We start from the raw sequence: 23,893 nt of genomic DNA, 5'->3' as shown, positions 1-23,893 counted from the left end.
CGCTGGATCGATGAAATGGTTAAGTTCCGCGGAAGTACGTGGCAACGTATCGCAGGGGACCGAGAGAAATGGAATCAGCTTGGAGAGGCCTTCATCCAGCAGTGGATAGATTCACGCTGATGGTGATGGAATGTTGTTGAAAAACAAAATTTACGTAGGTAGGTACATCGTTATAAGTTTTCATACAAGAAATTCACGTTTTTACTTTAATATTGGAATTTTAATTATGGGAGTGTTCTGTCCAATTCGCTGCGTCCAACGCAGCTGGTGCGTTGTCCATCAGGTGGCCATTAGATATAATTAGGATGTTATTTAAATATGGTAATTAAATATTTGTAACCCACGATGGCCGAGTGGCTTAAATGCCGGCCTATAGAGTCGAGGGTCCCAGGTTCGAATCCTGGGTCTGGCTAGTACACATATTGTTTTTCAATTTGTGTATGAGTCAGAGTATGGACCTAATAGGTTGAGCAAGTGGCTGACATCCATTTCTCGTAAAAACAAAAATCTGTCAATACAAACCTCCACTCTGTGGAGGCCCATATGATCCTATTAGGATCGGACATGGTCTAAAGAATAAAGAAGAATTAAATATTAACAAAATTACTTTTAAATTTCCAGTATTCTTCTCATAACCAGACATTAGTTTTCTATTCTATCAAAGCAAATCTCAATAATATGTATGTAATAAAAGTATTATCTTTCACAAATATGACGAATGAAAATTTTAAGCAAAAGCAAGGGTATCCATTTATGATTTTACACGTACCTACACGTTTTAAAAGTACACGCAAAAGAAGCACTACCTACTGACCAATTTATGAGTTTCTAGATTTATATTGAGGTTATGAACAGGAATCACACGATCCAAAAATATATTTTATTGAAATATATAATATGTAGTAATAATGACTATTTTTTTTAGTTTGATAGAATCGTTCTCTGTTTCTCAAAAAAATCTACACAGGCAGTGTGCAATTAATGGTTAAATGGTATCCGTATCGTAATGGACAGTATGCATGCTTCGTAACTGAAGGTTGTTGTTTCGAAACCAACGTAGGTGTTATTTTATTTTACAACGTTTTTCTTAGCTCGTATTCTTATTTGTCCGGTACAAATCTTGCAATCGATGTTTAACTAACTTCCCGACTAGCTAGACATTTGAAACTTTTAGAATATATCAGAACACGATGCCAACGCATTCTTTTAATACTTTTAGCCACCTTTAAGTAGAATTGAATTCATTTTCAGTTAATTCTGTTTTGTATGAAAAGTTATTTCGGAAGAAATCCGTAAAAAGTAAAACTATTATTAGTTACTCAGTGGGTCTTAGCAACTAAATTATTAATATTAATATATACGTGCGTTACTATGGAAATCAATATGACATTTTTTTGATCGTTTAAGCTAGTCGAGTTAAGTTTATGTGATTCAACAGCAAATTTAAAAACGTTGTATACCTATAAAAAGTTCTTTTTATCTTGTAATTATTTTATTTTTAAATCATCAAATCGGCTATGTCAATTTTTCATTATAAATCAGCCAGATTCATTGACTTATTGCTTGATTGTCAAGATGTCGAAGTGTCACCCTACTAGATGCATTCTATGCTAATCGCATTTAGATATTATTATTGCATAGTATGGCGGACAGTGCATTAGTCTTATCAGCTGATTGAATTATGGACTGTAAATGTTTACATGAGCATTAAAAATATCGCCTCAAAGGAATTTCAGAATGCGATGCGGTATATGTGAATGGCATAACTAAATAAGATAAATAGTCAATAATAATATTATTATCATCTCTGCAAAATCAATGACGTAAGATACGCTATCTACATTGTAACTTAAATTTTAAATTCGTCGTGTATTAATAATTCTTTTGATCATTTTATTTATTTATCATAATTATTAAACCTGTTTGTCTAATTGTCTAGCATATTACATAATTGTATAATAAAATAAAGTCATATCTACATTTTGGTCACTTTCCAAAACCAAGCCAGAGCCGGCGTTTGGCGGCTAAATAGACGATATTATTTGAAAATTCCTAGAATTAACTTTAAGACTCTTACCGATTACCTTCTTATAACGTAGCTGCTCAATTTATTTCAACCAGGTAAGCCGCACCTGCTTTACAGTATCAGCTATCATAACACAAAATCATAGTAGACTAAATGCAATCAAACCGTTATTCGGATACAAATTGTTACATAACATAGGACCCTTGCACTATTGATTAACAAAAAATCATAAAACGTGATCACTGGACGATACCTGATAAAAATTAGTCAAAATCTGGAGGTCTGCAATATATTTGAAGTTAAGTAATTTTTAAAAAGTTTTGCCATTCATTAATACCATTCAAATAACTCATTCGGCGGTGTGCATAATATTCTTCGCCTACAATTTTTCACGATGACAATTTTATTCATACCCCACAATTCTTCGTCTCAAATATTGACAAAATATTTTTGATAAATGTGTTTTTTACATCTATCGGCTAACCAAATGTGTACAATTATTAAATGAGAACTCTGCCATTGTGGGCAGTGTTGACCTGTGTGTCCCTGATAACCATCTTAGATATAGAGACCATCAGTTGTTTATTCTCCCAAGGTGCAGAACCAACCTGCCACTGGTAATGCCAATTGGGAGGGCGATAACTATGTTCAACAAAATTGCTTCGGGTGTTGATATATTCCACCTTCGTGCGAATGAGTTTAGGTGGACGTCGTTTTATAAATTCTTAAAATAGGGTCTGCTTAACACATCCGGTGTACTTCCTCGTACTCATCTAATTTATCTACTGATCTATCTCTTTTTTATGTAATACTGTTTTATATTTCTTTGTTTCTAAATGTCATGTTGTGAACGTCTTAAACTTATAATTTGTAATGTCCACAATATGTTAAAAATAAATAAATTGAATTAAATTATTATTCTTCTTTGTTACTTATGTTTAAAATTTGTTTAATGTAAGTACGTTTCGTATTTTTAAGGAATTAAGTGCTTCGAAAAGTCATACCCTTAATCTTTCAGCAGGTTTTAGGCACTGGTCTATTAATTACACCAATAAGAAGCACAGAATATTACTAACTTATGTATCATCTACATTTAAAACTTTAATTTAATTTAATTATAGCAATTTTGTTTTATTAATATATAATTTATATCACAAACCATACTGTAGTATAACTTTATTGTAAATTTTATGTAGATTCATTGAGTAATAATTATGCACATATTTATCAGAAATATCAGATTCAGTAAATGCTTGACTAAATGTGTGTTAATAACAATAATGAAAATGTGGTAGGAAATAATGTTTCCATGCCCATCCCATATTCCCAGAATCGGAAAAATATGAATAGTGGTGTGTAATACGGACTCTTGGAGAGAACATACTGGCAATATCGTGGGCATTCTGACAATATGTCCTATCTGCAAAATTCTTAACTATTCAGGAGAACGAAAAAACTATTTTTTTTTATATGGAGCTATTAGTTTTTTTAATCCATATTATTTACCTACTTAGTATTTTATTATGGTTTAAAAAATGCACACGACAAGGCAGCTATCAAAAAAATGATGATAGATAGGTCATGTTGCCGCCAATTTTATTTAATGTTGTGATAGGACAAATTGTTTTTCTTTATAACTTTGGAAATATTTTTTTAACACATTGGATAAATGAGGGGCTTAGTATCATAACTCAGAATCTCCATCAATGTGTGTTTTTGGCAAACCAAAAAAAAAAACTGTTTTCATGCTACAGTTACGAATAAACAGTTTGATTATAGTTTTATTAGATGAAGAATCGCAAAAGAAATTGCCTGTAGTAAATACAGATGTTATTTTTCGTCAAACATTCAAGATATCTTGGAGATTCTTAGTTTTAATGTGATACTATGGAGATTATTAGTTTAGAAAATATGCCATAAGGATATTATGAGTTATATTTTATTAATTATATTATAATAATATAAGTAAATATAATTAATTATATTTTATTAATTAAGTAAAACTCGAATAAAACTGGGGAACAGATGCTTACACTGTGATAGATAAACAAATACTGTCGACCATGACAGTTCAATGCTGCCTTCTCATTGGCTGGAATGGAGATTCTTAGTTTAGAAAATCATAGGGCATTGGAGAATATTGAAATTGAAAAGTTTTGAAAATAAACACAGATTTCTCATTCATTTTGTATGGGAGATTGTCAGCTTAGAAAAATAATTTATACTTTGAATGGCAGGTATGAGCACGGAGAACAATGCTGCATTCATTAGTAATTTTTGGTATATGCTGGAGATTATGAGTTTTGATACCAATGCCTTCAAATCGCAAAAGATCCGCAAGATCATTTGACATTGAATGGATATAAAGCATGTATTTCAATAAAAATGACAGATAGGCCATATTGTCGGATGCTCACGATATGTTTCACGCATTTCAATGAAAGAGGAGAAAATTAATATAAATGTAACATAATTACTCTTACCTTTTTGTCCGAATGTATATTTGTAGGCTTCGATGTCTTCATTAGTAATTGGGCAGTTCGGGTCTTCTGGATTAAGCATGTAAGTAACGAACAACTGCATGTCGTTAGCGCTATAAAAGCATTCTGGTATGCAAGGGTTCTGCATAAAAAATACATACCTGGAAAATAAGAAAAACACAATTTTCATTTTTTTTTTCTTCTCTTCAGCGTGTCAGTAACCGAACGCCAGATGTTTATAGTGTAAATTAATGTCATATTTTATGTACGTAATATTTTATGTATAAAAAATGGGTGATTCTTATAGTTTTTTGTCAGATATTGTATGGAACGTTGTATTTATTGTACTTATATCAATACTTGTGGTAGAGTGGATATGTTTCCAGGAGTTGGGTTGTATTACCGATAATAGTAGATAATGGTTTCTCGTAAAAACAAAAATCTGTTAATACAAACATCTACGCCGTGTAGGCCGATATGATCTTATTATAATCGGACATGGTAAAAAAAAATGTTTTATAATTCCATACGATAATTGTATTTAAGTAAGTAGGTATCTTTTTAAATTTAATACCACGTAGTGATAGATAAATTGTATACATACTTATAAGTGTTTTTGATCAACACAGAGAAAACGCATAATCTCTTGAAAAAATATGATTGTTATATATCTACTACAATTATTAACCTACATTCTTTCTCAGTTTCTTATATTGTGTTTACTGTCAATTCATGGTGAAACTGCATTGTATTATTGATTAAGTTAATAAAACGCAAAAAAAAATGGTATTTATTTCACTTTTAATAAAAAAAACTGGACCGGTTTCGTTCGCCTCAGAAGGACGACCTTTCAACTGATATTTTGAGTGATATTTATAAAACAGGTACTTACGAAAACAAATTCAAAAGGCGACACAGATAATCTACAAATCCATTGCATTATCGGTCCAATAATACTTTGTTAATAACAATTAAATTAAAATTAATGAAATTGGATATTAATATTTCATACTACGTCATTAAGGATACCAAACAAAATATCTAAAATTATTAACATAAAACCAAATTTGAATCAATAACCACTTACGATAACATTATCACCAAACAAATATTTATGATTAGTCAATATTTAATTAAAATTTAATTTGATTAAATTAATCAATACTACATTTTTTGGGTTTTAGAATTAATGATTAAAATATAAGACAGAGATTACCAATGGTAATTCAAGTAAATTTGGCATATTTGTGTATTGATCCGTCTAAACTCTAAGACAAAGCAAACATGCGAAATTAGGGACATAGCCAGAGGCCAAAGTAATTATTACTGGCTTCACAAATAACACGTGGATCTGATTGGTTGATTTATTTGGCACACAATCGTATGATAAATGCACCGAACCGCCAATTCTGGCCTCAAATTAATTATACCATAGCTATTAGGTAGGTACTTACTAATATTATATTCTACTCAGTATGACTAATTATTTTCATATGGTATCATGCTTCAAAGCTTGCGATTAAGACAAATAATATGGTTCCTAGTTAGATTTCATTAGTGCGTAGCATTCTTGAATATGGGTCGATTATCTGGTGTCCTCATGAGGTTTTCTATAAGCTTATTTTAGAACGCGCTCAGAAGAAATTTCTTCGATGTCTTTATTTTAAGACATACCTATAACTATTTTCCTCTCGATAATTCATCAAATGATTATTTTCCAACCGCCTTTCTACGAGGCATGCTTAATTTTCACTCTCTCGAATCTCGTAGGTCTCTTCTGATCTTGAAACACTTTTGCCTGTTATCGCGAGGGATGGTTTCCAATCCTGGTATCCTAATGAATTTGAATTTACATGCGTCTATCAATTACCTACGTGGTCGCAGCCATGATTTATTTGGGATCGGAATCGTTTCCTCGTGTCAAGCATATCAGGCACCATTAGCGAGGGTTGCTAGACTAGTCAATGCGCTCTCCAAAGACGTCGACATTTTCAGTGATGTGCTATGTATTTTGTATTCGAAATTTTATTTTTTTGTATAAAATTGTAGTTGAGTATGTTTTCATTTTTTATTATTATTATTTTATATATTCTCTTCTTCTCTCTTGTGAGGGTAATATTTGTTATAATGTAAATGTCATGTAGTGCACTCTTGAATTTAGATTTGTTATGTCCACAACGTTTTGTTTTCATAAATAAATTAATTAATATGTACAATACTATCTACAACTAAAATGCATTCCATTTAGAATGATCAATATAGAACTCCCAGACTTTGTATGTGATAAACTGTCACATATGTTTGAAATAGTATATCGGTCAAACCTCGCGGACTCTCGCGGATGTGTGTGTACGTATGGAAACAAGAAGGGTGACATCGGTTAAACCATTGCACAATATCGGTGTTTACTCCTTGCCATGACATGCCACAAATTTGACTACAAGGCCAAGATACTGAGCTGCAGGGAGTAATTTACGCGGTTGATAAATGAGGTCATCTAAATACATCATAATACTGACATTATTAATAAGGACGATGGGTTACATTAAAAAAAACACTACGGCTTCCGATTCTTTCGGCAAAATACGATATCCGATCTGGCATCACCGCTTCTAATCATAGTAAACTATCACTTTTTTACTCTGAGAGACGTTCGCTGTCAACTATAATGAACCCCCTTCGATACACTTAGAGTGGCGTTTGAATTCATATACATTAAATTATAATTGAGCTATATTATGTCTTGAGAATGGAGTCTGCAACGTAACTGAAATCTTGAAAAATGCTAATACTTCGATACAAAACTACCCTAGATAGCTGCAGTAGCGGCCGAAAGCAGTCTTATGTATAGAATAGATGCGCAGGAGTCTTTTGTTTGAAGAAAATATTGTTATTACTTAAATTTCATATGTTACATTTAATTTGTTGTTTCTACATTATAAGTTAATTATTGGTATTAATATGTACTATTTTATTTTTTTGTGAGTAATTTCAAGCTGTTTTAAGTCATAATTCTATACATACACCATATTATACGTATGTTGGAAGCTAAATGTTAAGAAAAAAGTTAAGTTGACAATGCCGCTCGGTGTATGTTCTCGTGCTGTATTTTGTCAATATCTTATCTATCACACGATTTTTATACAGCATATTATTATAATTATCTATACATACATTTTATAATTAATTATACATGTGATTTAACGCAACATCGATGCACTAATTACGGAATCGTGTACCTGCCGAACCGTAAAATTTGGCGCCCCGAGGGCCCAGTGGTTTAAGGATAATGTAAAATATTTACTCCTCGCACTGGAAAATTCTAATTGAATAATTGGATAATCGTGTAACGCGTTATTATTTATTTACACGAGAAATTCGGGAGATTATCTCAACGAGCACAGAATATTTATTTCAGTAACGGTTGAAGCGTCTTCCAATATTAAGGCACTTTTTCAAGACTACAAAATTATTCAGTGCCTATCTACAACAATTCTATTATTTATAGAATTTTATTTTATACCAAACCTAAAAAAATAGAAAATTTCGTTAAAATAAATCTTTATTCTTTGAATCACTAAGGTTATGGCTCGTTTTATATATAAACTAGCGATTGTCACAAAATAAGTAAAATTCTCACCTACAGTGGTATAGTAAAAACTCATATTTTACGTGAAGTGTAGATTCAATTTCACATCTGGAAAAGTGCATTTTTGTCTTTGATCCATTACATCAAATAGGTTAGGTTGTTAGATGAATATTATCTATTAGCAACGATTCTTCGTACAATATTCTATTGATATAATTTTTACATTTGGAGCTATATAATATTATTATGTTTGACTTAGGAGTGAAATTAGTCTTCTCTTTTTTTTTTTTTTTTTAAATAATGACGATGATTTAAATAATGATTTTTATTTCGATCAGCGTTTTTTATCTTGTTGTTTATCGGTATGTTACTTTGTTCCGTTATAAGTAACTTAAAAACTACTGGATGAATATTGATCAAACTTTCATGGGTTTTAGAATAATGACCGACGACTATAATTTTAGGTGCGGTGGTCGAATAACTATTGCTAATATCTTGAAATACATGGGCTCCCATATTCACACCATGACACTATTAACATGTCAAGTTATATATGTCGGTTATAGTCTATAGATTGTTGTACCAATTTAGTATACTTTCATCTTGCTATCAAAAGTTCACAAGGTTAAGATAAAACAATGCACTTGCAACAATTCATCAAGAGTGGTCAGTTAAGGGTAGAAGAGTGGTAGGGCGAGGTGCAGGTAGAGAGGCGTGCGTCTACATCCAACCGTTGTCGATCGGACGGGTTAAGTAATATGGTCAGATATCAGCAGTGGAGTGATGACGTGATGTGTGTTGATAGAAACGCGGGCCTAGGTCCGATCGTTGTCTATCTCATTGATCTGAGATAGAAAAAAACCAAAGTATTGGTATACACCCAACCCTATGCTACAGGGTCGAGCACTATTGTGTGCACCCACGAACACATTTATTTTGTCTACTATTTTATCATTATATTTTACCCACCGTGGCCGAGCGGCTTAAGCGTCGCATTATAACGTCGTGGGTTCCAGGTTCGAATCCTGGGTCTGGCAAATACACATATGTTTTAATTTGTGTATGAGTCAGAGTATGGGCCTAATTGGTTGGGGAAGTGGCTAATATCCATTTCTTGTAAAAACAAATCTGTTAATACCTTCACTCTGTGGAGGCCCATCTAATTAGGATCGGACATGGTTAAAAGAAAAAGAAAAGAAAAATTTTACAATGAGCATAATAAAATCGAAATACAGATCACGGTTCGCTGATGCTACTCTAAGGGACTGTTTTAGAATAGGAATATTCACATATATTCCTAAAAATGAGAAATTTATTAATGAAATCAAATACCAAAGATCCCACTAATTAAAGTGCCATTATTTTTTCTGACATAGTTGTTACATACGACGTTCATAATATAATATTATATTCTGTATAATAAAAAAACATAATTACACATTTATTTTCTTATTATCTGTTTCATTATATTATTTAATAATATTTTTACAAAATATTTAATACTTCATTCATACAGTGTTATTGTATTGTTGTTTGATTTAATAAAACGCATTTTTCTTTGTAGTACTTATTCCACTTTAATAAATAAATGTGGACCATTTGGACATTTTTAAATTTGCGTTTTATTAAATCGAACAATACAATGCAGTTCCACCATGAATTTGACAGTTAACAAAATAAAAGAAAAACATAGTTATTGACTAGAAATTGTCAAAAAAATATATAATTTTTATTTGTGAACTATATTTTTTGTTTGAGTTATTCAAGTTTCAATGGGGGAAAAAAAAGTACCCGCCATTCCATTTTGGCTATAAATTTTAATGTACTCCTGGTGAAAATAAGGTTAGGGACACTGTACACATACGACTCCGCAATATCACTGTATATAGGTGCATTGCGACAACTTTACTATTCAATTATATGTCACGTACTGGTGTGATACAAAAATGAAATATTTATTTGTATTCACGTAGGCTCTAAATAATCGCTTAGCAAGGGGTCTACTCCAATAGAATATTTTGTAGAAATTGTAAAAGTTGGTCCTCTACTATAATATTATTATCATGCTTCTCCTCATTTTGAAAACATTGCTTTAAATAAAATACCATAGGTGTAACACGACCTTGTAGAAACAAAAGAAGCTGGCCTGAGCGGATAGGCTACTTTCTATAGGTACGCTATCTAGGCGGAAATACTGCCAAACTTTGACTCAAACATATCGTCTCCAATAAAAGCTTAAATACGTAAAGCAATCGGTATAATTATTAGTACACTTAAACTATTGGCGTATTCGCATTGCATCCATCAAAGTAGATTTTTTTAAATAACGACTATTCTCTCAATTGATTGAGGTTTCACAATACGTCATTCAAAGGAAATAAACAAATATATATATCAAGATTTAGGCGTTATTTTAAATAGGTAATTGAAATGTTGTTTGGTTCTGACAGTCGCGTAGGAGGGGCCAAGTGAGTGGGGAAGCTGCTCCGGATGTAGCTAGGTTGGCACCCAAAAGTGAAGTTTCTTTGAATGCTCAAAAATAAATTGACGATTTTCACTTCACATTGTTGAGAATTGGTCAAAATTGAATGCCTCCATAAATATTCATCAGCTAACTAGACGCAGTGACGTCCAGTGGGGGTAGGCAGATTGAGCGTCGTTTGAGGGCGGCAGTTGCCCGAAGAGCGGCAAATCGAGGAGAATCATTATTTATATAGCAATAGCTACCTAAACTTAATAAAAGTAATAACGGATATATCCTTCCATTAAAAAGTCCTTTGTGAACAGCAATAACATGTGTAGATTTGCAAATAATATTTGAATTATAGGTAAGTACATACTTACATAATTTAAAATGTATCCAAATTTAATATGTTTGCTAGTTACTCGCTAGTTTTGGAAGTTGTCGGGCGTTATTCTTAAATGTACCTATCTGAAATCGTAGACATTGTCTATTGAAGCAGATATGGTATTTAAAATAGATTTAGTGGTATATATTATCATGTTAGTAATGTATCCACACTGCAACACATTTCTTAGATATTGGAGTCATGAAAGGACGATAAAAAGTACTGTACCTAACTATAAAAATAATGTGGCAGCATTTTGGCACTGCCTAGGGGCGGCATTTTGTCTAGGGACGTCACTGACTAGACGTTTTGTATACAACTATTGGTAAATAAATGTGTGTACAGTTTAATGAAAATATCAACAAAAAGGCAACCATAATAATTGTTGCATTGCATTATTTCATGGATTAAGCAAATACGTGTCGAACAGAAATGTGTCGACTACTACGGGATCGCAAAGAGTTTTCGGGTTTAGTTAATGTTGTGCTGTTTTTATCACATGCGACGAGAATTTTCCGTTGATGGTTTATTGGCTTCGTATTTTTGTTGGGTTATTGTACTTTATGTTGGAAATTTACCGCTATTTTATATACTAGCATATACATCAAGAATTCTATGATTTTTATTGTAGGTAACAGAAAAACCGGGAAACCATGTTGTTTCTACTTTTAGGGGGTCGTACATTTTAAAAATTAGTAATTTAATCCGAATTATATAAATCTGTTATTGATGATCGTATTATTTTTAGTTAGTTAGATAAAGTGTACCTACATAGGAGCAAGTTTTAATATTACGTAACGGGCAAATTCTTTATTACTGCCCGGGTGCTAAAACACCTTGCTGTGTCCCTGGGTTTTGATATTGTTTTGAAAAATATTATTATCAGAATGCCAGGGAGAAGACACATAATAAAAGCATTTATTAGATAAATCAATAAAAAAATAATTTTTAATAAACTATTTATTGATAAAAAACCCACATAATTCAATATAGACATGTTTACATAGTTATGACATCAATTATTGGAGAAAAAGATAGTAACGAATTTTTATTAAATGCTCATTACTTGGGTTCGCAACTATAATAATTTAAACAGTGTGATTTATGAATTAAGCTATCGATGCAAACTTCAACCATGCTAAAATTTCTGCGATGTTCAATACGAACTACAACTTTCTTAAATTAATATTGTGTGTTGTTCATTGACTAAAAAAATATTCGGATAATAAATATTTTTTGTAATATTTCGAATTGTTGTGGATAATTGTATGATTTGTATTCTGAGTTAGAGAGAGAAAAAAGAGAGTGAAGAGTAAAGTAAATAATATAAATAAATAGGGTAAGCGCCAACCTCACGCACTGAGCAGAATAAAAAGTATTACTGTCAACCCTTCTCAAGTGAATACAAATGAAAAATTCTAAATCTATGATTAGAAAAAGGCATTACTTATATAAGACTAACGTCTATTGAATCTTGGCTGAAAAATAAACCTCCTTAAGTATATCAATCAATCAGCAACGAGAAACAGATCTTTATACTGTGACATATACACATGCCTATACTTCTGTAATAACGTGTGTTTTATGTGGTGGATAGAATTTACGAACGGGTTAACTTACTGTCCAACCAAACTGTGATACTGCACTCACTTTTTGACATTTATGATCAGTATAGTCTGGCAATAAATAGAGTCACGCTTAACTATGTTTCCAAATTTACTTTGAAAATCGGTAGTCTATTCGCGGAACTTATAGATGTTATATAATATTTGAGACTTTCACGGTTGTTTTTTTATCGTAGTAGATTTTTGGGTTTCCACCGTGTGTCCTTCTTTATTCGACGTTTCGGGCGCGTTGCAGAGGCCATTATCAAGAGATGATATGTTGATATGTTTTTATGATGAAAATGTAGTGTATGTATGTGAATGTAAGCGTTGCTCTAAGAATGATAAAAGGAATACGATTAGCTAAGAGCAAACGTTGCTCAGAGTAATCTGTCAATCGTTGCGACCAGGGATACCGGCTCGAATATTGGATTTTGCTGATAGTGCCGGAAGCCATGACGTTTTTAAGATGTGGTTTTACCGCAAAATTGCGTACAGTAAAAAAGCTAGTTTACGGATGTATTATTAAGAAAAATGTTGCATTGTGAAAAGTAACCATGTAGATTCTATTGAATCCACAACAATGTGCCTTTTGGTGCGGTTTACATGCTGGTGGCATCATCGAATCGTATTTATACAAAAGTGAGGCTAGAGCATGCGTTACGGTCAATGGAGATCGTTACCGGACCATCATCATTTTTCTTTTTTTTTTTTAATATGGTTGACCTTGATCCGGACTAGGTATAGTTTCAACAGGATGGCGCTACGCGCATTACGGCGACCGCAACTATCGACTTGATTTCGCGGTAAGTTGATTGCGAAAAATATACCTATCAATTGGCCTCCAAGGTCCTGCAATTTGACACCTCTAGATTACATACATGTAGGGCAACGTGAAGTTACTGATGTATACTAATAAAGCTCACTAATAACTCAGCAATAATTGACGCCTTGGAAGCCCACATTGTTTTTGTTTAAAAAAAAGTGGCCCAAAATTGGACTTGCAGAATGCGTTTCGTCAAGAATGACTGCGGCGGCTATGTTTCCGTAAACATTTTCAAATGTTATTGTCATGCATCTATTGGTATTTCGAATACAAATAAATGACTAAAAGTAAATTTTTTGTGCTATTTTAAAGGCCAATTACATTGCATTTAAGAATAATTACAAGATAAAAAGAACTTTTTAAATACTTACAACGTCTTTAAATTTTCTGTTGAATTATTATGCTCAATATGCTCAAACTTGTACTTGATATAAAGTAAATAAAAAAACAACACACAAACAAATATAGACTTCTGAAATGTCATTTTGACATTTAATTTAGATTTACATAGTAACGCACGTATATATTAATAATTTAGTTGCTAGGACCATCCCCTTAGCAACCAATAATAGTCTTTCAGTTTTTACGGATTTTTCTAAAATAACTTTCTATACAAAACAGAATTAACTGAAAATGAATTCAATTCTGATTAAAGATCGCTAAAAGTATTAAAATAATGCATTGGCATCGTCTTCTGATATATTCTAAAAGTTTTAAATGTCTAGCTAGTCGGGAAGTTAGTTAAAAATCGATTGCAAGATTTGTACTGGACAAAAAACCACCGAAAAAACAAGAGTACGAGCTAATAAAAACGTTGTAATAATAATAAAATTGCGGCGTCTTATTGCGGACGTGAAGATCTTTCCACATGGTTTTGTTTATCAGTATTGTTTTAGTTTTATTTTTTGTATCACATAGCACTTTTTATGAAATTACGTCTTTCAGTAAACTCAGTCAAAGCTCACTTGAGAGCGTGGCGATCTCAGTCATAGGTACCTGCTCCTGAGACATTCCCAGGCGTGAAAAAAACTGCTGATGATTCTTCACATCCAAACGCAAGGCCTAGTGATACGCTCGATTAAGACCGAGTGTGGTGTGGGCGGGTTGGTTTGGAGGGGTCTATGTTTGTGTTGTGCTATTCTTAACAAGTTCAATTTGTATTGGTCTTAAAAAAAGAGTTTTATATACATCCTCATACTAATAAATAATATTGTATTGCATAAAAAACTATGGTTTTTTAATTGTTAAAAACTTCTGCTCCAACATTGATGAAACTTATGAAACTTATAGACTACATTCTTAATACTGATTATAGTAGATATAGCAATCATATTATCTTGATATCCCAAAAGGTTTCAATTCATATGTACATAATATCTAAAAAAAAATCCGACCATGTCCGATCCTTATAATATCATATTATGGTCCTCAACAGAGTGGAGGTTTGTATTAACAGATTTTCTTTTTACGAGAAATGGATGTCAGCCACTTGCTCAACCTATTAGGTCAATCTCTGGCTCATACACAAATTGAAAAACAATAAGTGTACTTGCCAGACCCAGGACTCGAACTTGGGACCAACGACACTATGGGCCGATACTTAATCCGCGCGGCCATCGTGGGTGTTAAATATCTATAATAACGCACATGCAATGATTCATCACAAAGTAGAAAATTACGTAACCGATAAGTCAGAAAAAATAAATGATGGCCTCCAAATAGTTCAAAATAGCCATACAGATATTGAATTATAACAAAATCTACAGGTATTTTTTACAAATTGGATTGTATATAATGTTTGTTACCCAATGAATTCATGAAAACTATTTACCAAATACTAATGTATGTGTGTATTGTGATTTGTAAAAAAGAGTTTACTTCACTTACGTGAATAAATTTACTTAAATTTGTACACAATAAAAAAAATCGGTGGAATACATGGATTTATTTCGAAAATTTTATGTTTAATTTTAGTTAATTTTTTTATCGTATGGGGCTCAAATTCAAAACTAGTTAAAGAGTTGGACCTATACGTAACTAAAGGCGACACAGAGATCAGATGAAAGTGTATTTATATCCAACTGTCGTTTATCTCATTGATTTGAAAACAATCAAATCGAATTAGTCGATTTTTTTGTATATTTCACGAGGACTACGTATAGTTTGTAAATTTAAAGTACCTACTTAAGTACTAAATTAAATGCCAATCGTAAATGGCAAAAAGTAAAGCAATTTCATCTGCCTACGCAATAATACATGTATAAAAGAAAAATGTCTAAAACTTTTACTTCGTGATTTTTTTTAGATTTGAATCGACCACTTTAATCTTAAAATTGTCTTTTTATACACCTCTTTGAAAATGTAACCCCACTCTCTAACGCTAATGTTAACACTATATGTCTTGTCTTGACCCTCTGGACCAAAGGGATCAAATAGAGTGAAAAAGAAAAAGGGTTTTTTTTGTATATCTGTTGATTTTTGGGGCATTTGTGTGTATTAAGGGTTGTTTATTCAAACGTTTTCCTAACCTTTACGTGCTCCTTTTCAATGATGAAAAACGTGAAATTGGTAGGAAAATAGCTTTTCTAGGAATGCCACGCAAACTGTTTAGATTTATATTATATTTTTGGTAAGTACATATTTATCCATACTAAATAAAAAATATTACAGGTGTATTTGTACCACGTATGAATTTTAAACTGGTTCGAATCAGTTTAATTTTTTTTTATCAAAATGCCTGATTTCAAATCAGGCATTTTCAGGTATTTTATAAATAATTTATATTTTTTATAATATACGATATAGAAGACAAAGCCCGTTGATTTGACAATATTAAGTTTAAGTACTTTTATATACTTATAACATTTGTCCAGCCAATCCTCTAGCAGTACCCAAAATCCAATATCCACGTATAATTTTATTGTAGAATCTGGCCATGTCCGATCCTAATAGGATCATATGGGCCTCCACAAAGTAGAGGTTTGTATTAACAGATTTTTTGTTTTTTACGAGAAATGGATGTCAGCCACTTGCTCAAACTATTAGGTCCATACCTTGACTCACACACAAATTGAAAAACAATATGTGTACTTGCCAGACCCAGGATTCGAACCTGTGACCCACGGCATGATAGTCCAACGCTTAAGCCACTCGGCCACCGTGGGTGTCAAATTCATTGTAGAGCCAATGATAAAAATAAAACACCGAATAACGAAACGAAGGAAGTGGTATACCTAACCTTGTGGTCGACCAGTACCCAAATTCTACATAATTATTATGTTAAATAACTACCTAAGTAAGTAAAATGTATTTTACGAAATACCCTCCCCTTTTGAAATGATATTAATACAGATTATGACTAAACGGTATCTGTATGAATTTTAACATAATTTAGGTATAATAATTGAATCATTGTGATAATAGCTTTTAGCCCCAAATTAGTATTAAGTATTTAACATACACTATGCATATAATATACCTTCAAAAGTCTACCCATACATATTTTTAGATAAACCAGCCCGTACATAATTTATTTTCCCAATACAGTCCGTTTGAACCGAGTAAATAAATCTAGATGAAAAATAAATTAAACATTTCTTTTCATGCGTGTTCGTAATACGTTATCCGTTATTTATAAAATGTTCGTTAAAAAACACTCTCGTCGGTACCCTCGTCACACCTATTTGCATTTCGATTATTCTAGAAAATATATCTAAACAGGAAGAATATCCCAAAAAAGTATGTCGAAGCGAAACACACAATTCCGGTTTGACAAGGGATAACCACCTGTTAATATTTAAACATTGTCCAAATTGATGTGAATATAGTTTTAGGCTGCTCCCACACAACAACCACTTGTGGGTGTAATAGATCGCACACAAATGTTCATTTCACAATTGTCTGGATCTGAAAAATGGATGTGAGGAAATGCGGGGATTCGACTGTGAACACAACGGGGCGTGGTAAAATAATCGTCGGAAGAAACGCACGGCATAAAGAACGTACATAGGAAATGGCCTAAAATCATTTCTCGACCATGTCCGATCCTAATAGGATCATATGGGCCTCCACAAAGTGGAGGTTTGTATTAAAAGATTTTGTTTTTACGAGAAATGGATGTCAACCACTTGCTCAACGTATATAAGTTTTAATCTAACGTAAAACGGACTTGGTCGTTGTCAACACTGGGTTTTTCGATCCCAATAATGTGCACCTACCTTGAGAAGATGGATTTGTGCACCATCTTTACTTATGATCCTTCGAAACTTGTTCAACAGGAGCCTCCACAAAAACGGAAAAGATATAAATTATTTAGGTAAATGGCATGTTAGTTGACCCGGATGGTTTGACTGTCAAGCAGCCTTCTCAAAGGGGTTGCCCCACTCCTATCGGTATTCTACGATACACAAGACATGCGGCCACTTGAAGACCTGTAACACTTATAAATCTGTTAAACTATCTGGGGCATCTAATGTTTGCTTTAATATTGCGATGCGACATGTCTAAAAAATAGACAACGCGGATGACATAAATGCATAAAAGATTTATTTATGACATAAACGCATTCGACAGCCACTTGTGGATGAGACAGCTCACAATGGCTATAGATTAACATCCATTACACCGGCAGGCCATGCTAGACTCAAAGTATAGGGTGTCCGAGTATGGAGAATGTACCTACCTGGAAAATTATGGTATTCCGCGATTAAAGCGACGAGAAACTATATGTGTAAATACATACAAATGTGTATGTCAGTGGCGCCTGTTAAATTTTATTAAACCCGCCCCTCCCCCGCTTTAAAACAATAAATAAATATTATGGATAATTTTTCAAAATGGACAGCCCCAAACCATTTTTCTGTGTGCTTCTGATTACGTTAATATCTTTTGCGTATTTTTTCACTGTTTTTAACCAAATATTTATTATACTCAAACAGTATCAATCGGTGATGTTCGATGACGTTTCCGGGTAATACCTACCAGAGGAAGTGATCGGTTTAATTAGAGTAATTAATAATAATTTTTATTAACGCCTACGGTGGCCGCGCGTCTTAAGTGTCGGACTATGACGCCGTGGGTCCCAGGTTCGAATCCTGGGTCTGGCAAGTGCACATATTGTTTTTCAATTTGTGTCTGTCTGGGTATGGAACTAATAGGTTGAGCAAGTGGCTGACATCCATTTCTTGTAAAAAACAAAAAATCTGTTAATACAAACCTCTACTCTGTGGAGGCCCATATGATCCTATTAGGATTGGACATGGTCGAAAAAAAAATATTAATATTATGAAAAATTACCGGAATATCATCTTACCAAGAGTTTCTAAACTGCCACCATTCGGAGAGGACGAGCTTTTCCCAGACCTCACTGCTCGGACCACTCAAAGCGACGAATTTCTCCAACATTTCCTCGCCATATTTATCGACGAACTTCCAAGTAATCAGTGCACCCCAGTCGTGACCTACCAATGTGAAGCGTTTGCGTCCTGTAAAGGAATAATTAAAAATCAATTATTTATTACTTCTACAGTTTCTTAAATATTAACATCTGTGTAGTGAACATGCAGCACTCATAACACATCAGGTACGTTGTATTTTTCAGCTTTCCTATATTTTTTCAAAATATCAAAGTTTTTCAAGGTTTATTAAACAAAACTACAAGAAAATATTTGGATTTGGTATTTTTTTAAATAACATATTTAGAACATTCAATAGCTAAAATAATATTGTAAAATATTATGGAGCCATATGGAGTAAAGTATTCTTCTTGATGATATATTATAGAATAATTGGATGTAAAATTTTAACCATTCAACAGTATGATTAAAATACACATATATCGCAGTGGCGAATGGTGGAGGTAGGCTGTTAAGATCAGACATAAAAGTCCACAATAAACTTTGTGAGTCATATGTATTTGTTATCATTGTCACAAGTCTACAATTTACAGATGGTGTTAGTTAGTTTTTTTTTTAATTCAACTAAAAATTGCGAAACCAAGCCATAATAGATTATAGTCAAAAAATAATCGTCTGTCTATAAAATATCTAAAATTTTTCCATTAAACCATACATAATTTTGGATATTTTTAGATAGAATAATATTGTTTATCTACAATGGTTTGGTTTCGGCAGGGCTTAATGAATTTAAAAAAACTAAAAATATGTATTCTTAATTCAACAAAAACAAATAAGTATGAATGAAAAGTGCACATTATTTTGTCGAATCGTCCATAACATACTAAAACTATTATTTAGACTATTAAACTATTATGATTTGGTTTAGGCATGGCTTAATTGATTTTTTAGAACTGACCAATAGCATATGTAAATAATTGTGGTATTAATTAAATAAAAACAAATACGAATGGCTGACAAAGTTTATTGTACAATATTTGTGTCGAATCTTAACAGCCTACCTCCACCCTTCGCCACATTTGCTTGTCAGTAGAATGATCTAGCTATTTTTCTATTAATGGATACAATATTTTCAATTTAAATCAAGTTAGATAATAACGTTGCATTGCTTTTGGTAATTAATGTAGGTATGATGGTCGGTAACCATTTGTGCTATATGTCAGTGCAATTACCTTCGGTTTGGTATATTTGTATATATGAAAACCTTAATTCTGTCCTTTAATTTACAAACCATACTTTATTTCCGTTATTCCGGCAAGATAATTCACGAGTCACGACTGCGAATTAAGAATGTCAACCGTCCTGGGTTGGCCGGAATCGTCTCAGAAAACGACACCTTATCCCAAGCAAAACCTAAATAAACCTGTCATTTATTTTGCATTCTTGTCCCGGGAAAAATGGTAAACATAAGTCAACTGATTATATTACCTTATTACGTTGTGATTAATGAAAAATTGTTTTTTTTAAGCCGTCCTCTATCTCATCAAGGAAATATTCTTTCTTTTTCTTTTGACCATGTCCGATCCTAATAGGATCATATTATGAGCCTCCACAGAGTGGAAGTTTGTATTAACAGATTTTTATTTTTATGAGAAATGGATGTCAGCCACTTGCTCAACCTATTGGGTCCATACTCTGACTCATACACAAATTTAAAAACAATATGCGTACTTGCCAGACCCAGGATTCGAACCTGGGACCCTCGACACGAGAGGCCAGCGCTTAGGCCACGCGGCCATCGTGGGTGTAAATATAGTCACCATAAATTTACAAAAGATTTAAAAATGCAGTATTTATCATTGCAACCATTACAAACAGTGACGACCATTACAATTTCTTGACTAAAATGGGATTTATATGGATATACCACACTTTTGGGTACCACACTGTCGAATAAAATAAATAGACGTTCGTTACGATTTTATACAGAAAGTACGAGGAATTCTAATCAGTTTCTGTCTACTGCTTAGTAGTTTTAATTAATTTTGCTCTTAGCATAATGTTTTTTATTGCGGATTGAGAATTATCATGTTTGAGGCTTTACATAAAACTAAAATAACTCTCTTCTCGTTGGAACTTAGCACAATTAAATAATTATTTACGTGTGCATATTTTAATTCTCACCAGGTATTAAATGATAATATAACAATTTTAATATAAATAATAATATTACATATATATTTTAAAAGTAGGTAGGTACCTATTTTTCACGAATGTCTATTTATTTTCGAATTTCATTCGATTGCGTGGCGCCCAGTTGTCCCGGCGCAGAATCATCCTAGACCCGAATAAACCTAGACCAACCAGTCCTGAAAGTTGTTGATACAAAGTCATCTAGGCGGAGGAGTATTGGGAGACCCGAATTGCAGTGCTTAGATGCGGTGGAGGATAGACCGGACTGAAGAAAACCAGAGTCCAGCCCGCTACGAATAATGATGATGAGTATTTTTTATTCTTTATTGAAAATGCATGACTGCTTGTGCTATATTTTTTTTTCTTTATGAAAACTTTTCAATTAAGTAGATTAAAAATGTGTCGATGGCATGCATCCACGCGGAAGACTATCAATTTCGAAGTGTCAATATTGATTGGATCAGGAACAATATAAATCAACGAGAAAGCAATTTAGCGTTACTCTCCGGAAGAAATAACAAGATTCGCGCTCGACCGGAAAAGACTACGTGTCAGTCAGTAATAATTGCCACGAAAGTTCTTTAAACACTTGAATTATTTTCCTGTTCCCATCAACGACAGGATTCATAAATTTACAATAACAATTACGAATAATATTAAAATCACTAAGGCAAGTTTTCTTTATTGAATTTTGTTATCTATTATTAGGGATTGCAATACCGGTATTCAATTATTTATCAATACCGACATACCGGTTTCAAAAATTCAAAATACCGGTATTTTTGGTATCAAGAAAGCATACACGTATGTGTTTTTCAAAAATGAATTTAATGTTATTATTTCATTGCTTACTACTATATTGTAAAAGTTTTATGCTGCAAAATGGTAAGTACATTGAAAAAATTGAAAAACAATAAGTTTTTTTGCCAAACCCAGGATTCGAACCTGGGACCCACGACGCCAAAGGCCAATGCTTAAGCCGCGCGGCCATCGTGGCATCCATGCATTTATTTTGCCTGCATACCTAGAGTAAATATAAAAAATATATGAAATTAACATCGGGTAGGTACTATTGTTGGGTAGCGAGCTCTGTAGAACTTTGAATCATCATAGTGATCGACTAAAACTATTTTGTTCGCTTGCCTCTTTCAAAATAAGTTTTTAATTGTATTTATAACGCGATATCTTTCAATGAGATTTCTTTAAAAAAAAATGCATAACGTTATATCCGATAATTATACTTCAGAAGAATTTTGAAGCCTTATTATCCTTTATATTTATTTTAAATATTTGATGACTGCATAAAGTATTTTTATTACATAAAATAGTATTCTTTTAAACCTCTCGCTCTACTTTTTTAGAATACCGAACCGTTTTTTAGAACCGTTTAAAAAAAGATTTTTTTTTCGGTTAGGTACATGTTCAAACATGCGCGTTAACATGATCTTACTCCTTACTTCAGTTTTAATTTGTCAATTTATGGCTACGGCCGTATGTTGTAGCTTAACCACTGAGGAATGCCAAAAGAAATGGCGTATTTAAAAAAATAAACTACCTTATTCTTAGGTCAATAATTATTATAAAGCAATCATTATTCGTAGGATGTTTATCACACTTGAATGGTCAAAGACATAGCTTATAATTAGTATCTTTTTAATTATCTTCAAATGTGTGAATCTTGCCCATTTTTTGAATAATAATTCTTATATATAAATATTCTTGTCAAATTTGGGATCACAGAGATTATCAATATAATTTTTTATCGTAAATATTTCACTATAATAATGTCGACATAAATTATATCTACTGATGGTTTTATAAATGCGTTTAAAAATTAATAAATGTAAAAAATCTTAACACCACTGCACATTTATGTACTGAAATATGACTATATTCTAAAACATTAGAGCGAAAGGTTTAAAAGAGTACTATTTTATATAATAAAATACTTTATGCAGTCATCAAATGTTTAAAATAAATATAAAGGATAATAAGGCTTCAAAATTATATAAATAGATTATCTACAAAGTTTAAGGAATGTCCAGGATCATCCTTTGAAAATAAAATAAAAGCTCCATTTTGACCTACGCTGAGCATGTCCCCCCTTAACGTAGTCATATGAAATATTATCATAGTATATTCTGATCGTAGTAATAATGAATTTTTGATCTTACAATAGTTTTATTAGTTTTTTCGCGAGAGTTTATAGACGATTCTGCAGAATATCAGTTTATAAAATATATGTTGTCAACTTGTGTGTGTACACGAGCAAGTAGACACGACGTAATCGACGTCATTCTATTCACTTGGTAATTTTGAATACCGATGAACTAATATGCAATGTCATGATACAGTGGTACACAAGAGAAATTGATCACACCTTCTTAGAATAGGTACGCGAGAGAGAAATGTTTTACCCAAATATAATGCTAATTCCTTGATATCTTCTACCATGTTGCCTATAGCGTAGTCCTTTAAATTTGAAGGTTTAGAAGATTCCCCATATCCTCTATTGTCCATGGCCACACACCTAAAATTAAAATAAAGCTTTATTATCATAGATGAACATAATATTGAATTAGGTACGAGAGTTTGATATAATATATGGTAATATATTAGATGCTCATTATATTAAGTAAAAAACATTAAGCTGTGATTATAATAGTATGATGCACATTGCGTACTGTCACGCTGTGACGGCTAAAAATTTAGTTTATGGTTTCGTCATTTTGCAGAATATTTTGAACGATCACCACCTCTGTGAATTCTATGATGCAGAGTGCCAACTCAAATGTATTAGTATTTTGTATTGCTTTTCATTATTCATGCTAATTTCAATTAATTTTAATAGTTTCTATGTGTGCGTACGTTAAAATTACTTGCGATATTGAATTCATAGATAATATATAAATAACAGAACCCAACCTGCCGACCATAGATAATAGACAACATTCTTATAGAAAATACATTGT

General features: G+C 32.4%; 1 protein-coding gene across 1 annotated transcript in view; it reads right to left on the bottom strand.

The window, feature by feature from the left end:
• Nucleotides 1-23,893, bottom strand: part of LOC147063804 (epoxide hydrolase 1-like) — a 45,577-nt gene that overhangs the window by 12,016 nt on the left and 9,668 nt on the right. The window contains exons 3-5 of the mRNA XM_085958912.1: nucleotides 23,339-23,451; nucleotides 18,686-18,857; nucleotides 4,510-4,667 (exon numbers count right to left, since the gene is read on the bottom strand). Of these exons, the coding sequence (XP_085815038.1) occupies nucleotides 4,510-4,667; nucleotides 18,686-18,857; nucleotides 23,339-23,451 (443 nt within the window). The remainder of the gene's footprint in view (nucleotides 1-4,509; nucleotides 4,668-18,685; nucleotides 18,858-23,338; nucleotides 23,452-23,893) is intronic.

Source organism: Rhyacophila brunnea, unplaced genomic scaffold (assembly GCF_057557595.1).
Source record: "Rhyacophila brunnea isolate RB1 unplaced genomic scaffold, BYU_Rbru_1.0 scaffold_8, whole genome shotgun sequence".
Taxonomy (NCBI): domain Eukaryota; kingdom Metazoa; phylum Arthropoda; class Insecta; order Trichoptera; family Rhyacophilidae; genus Rhyacophila; species Rhyacophila brunnea.
The sequence above is the reverse complement of the archived record's forward strand: the minus strand, read 5'-3'. Positions and strand labels throughout refer to the sequence as shown.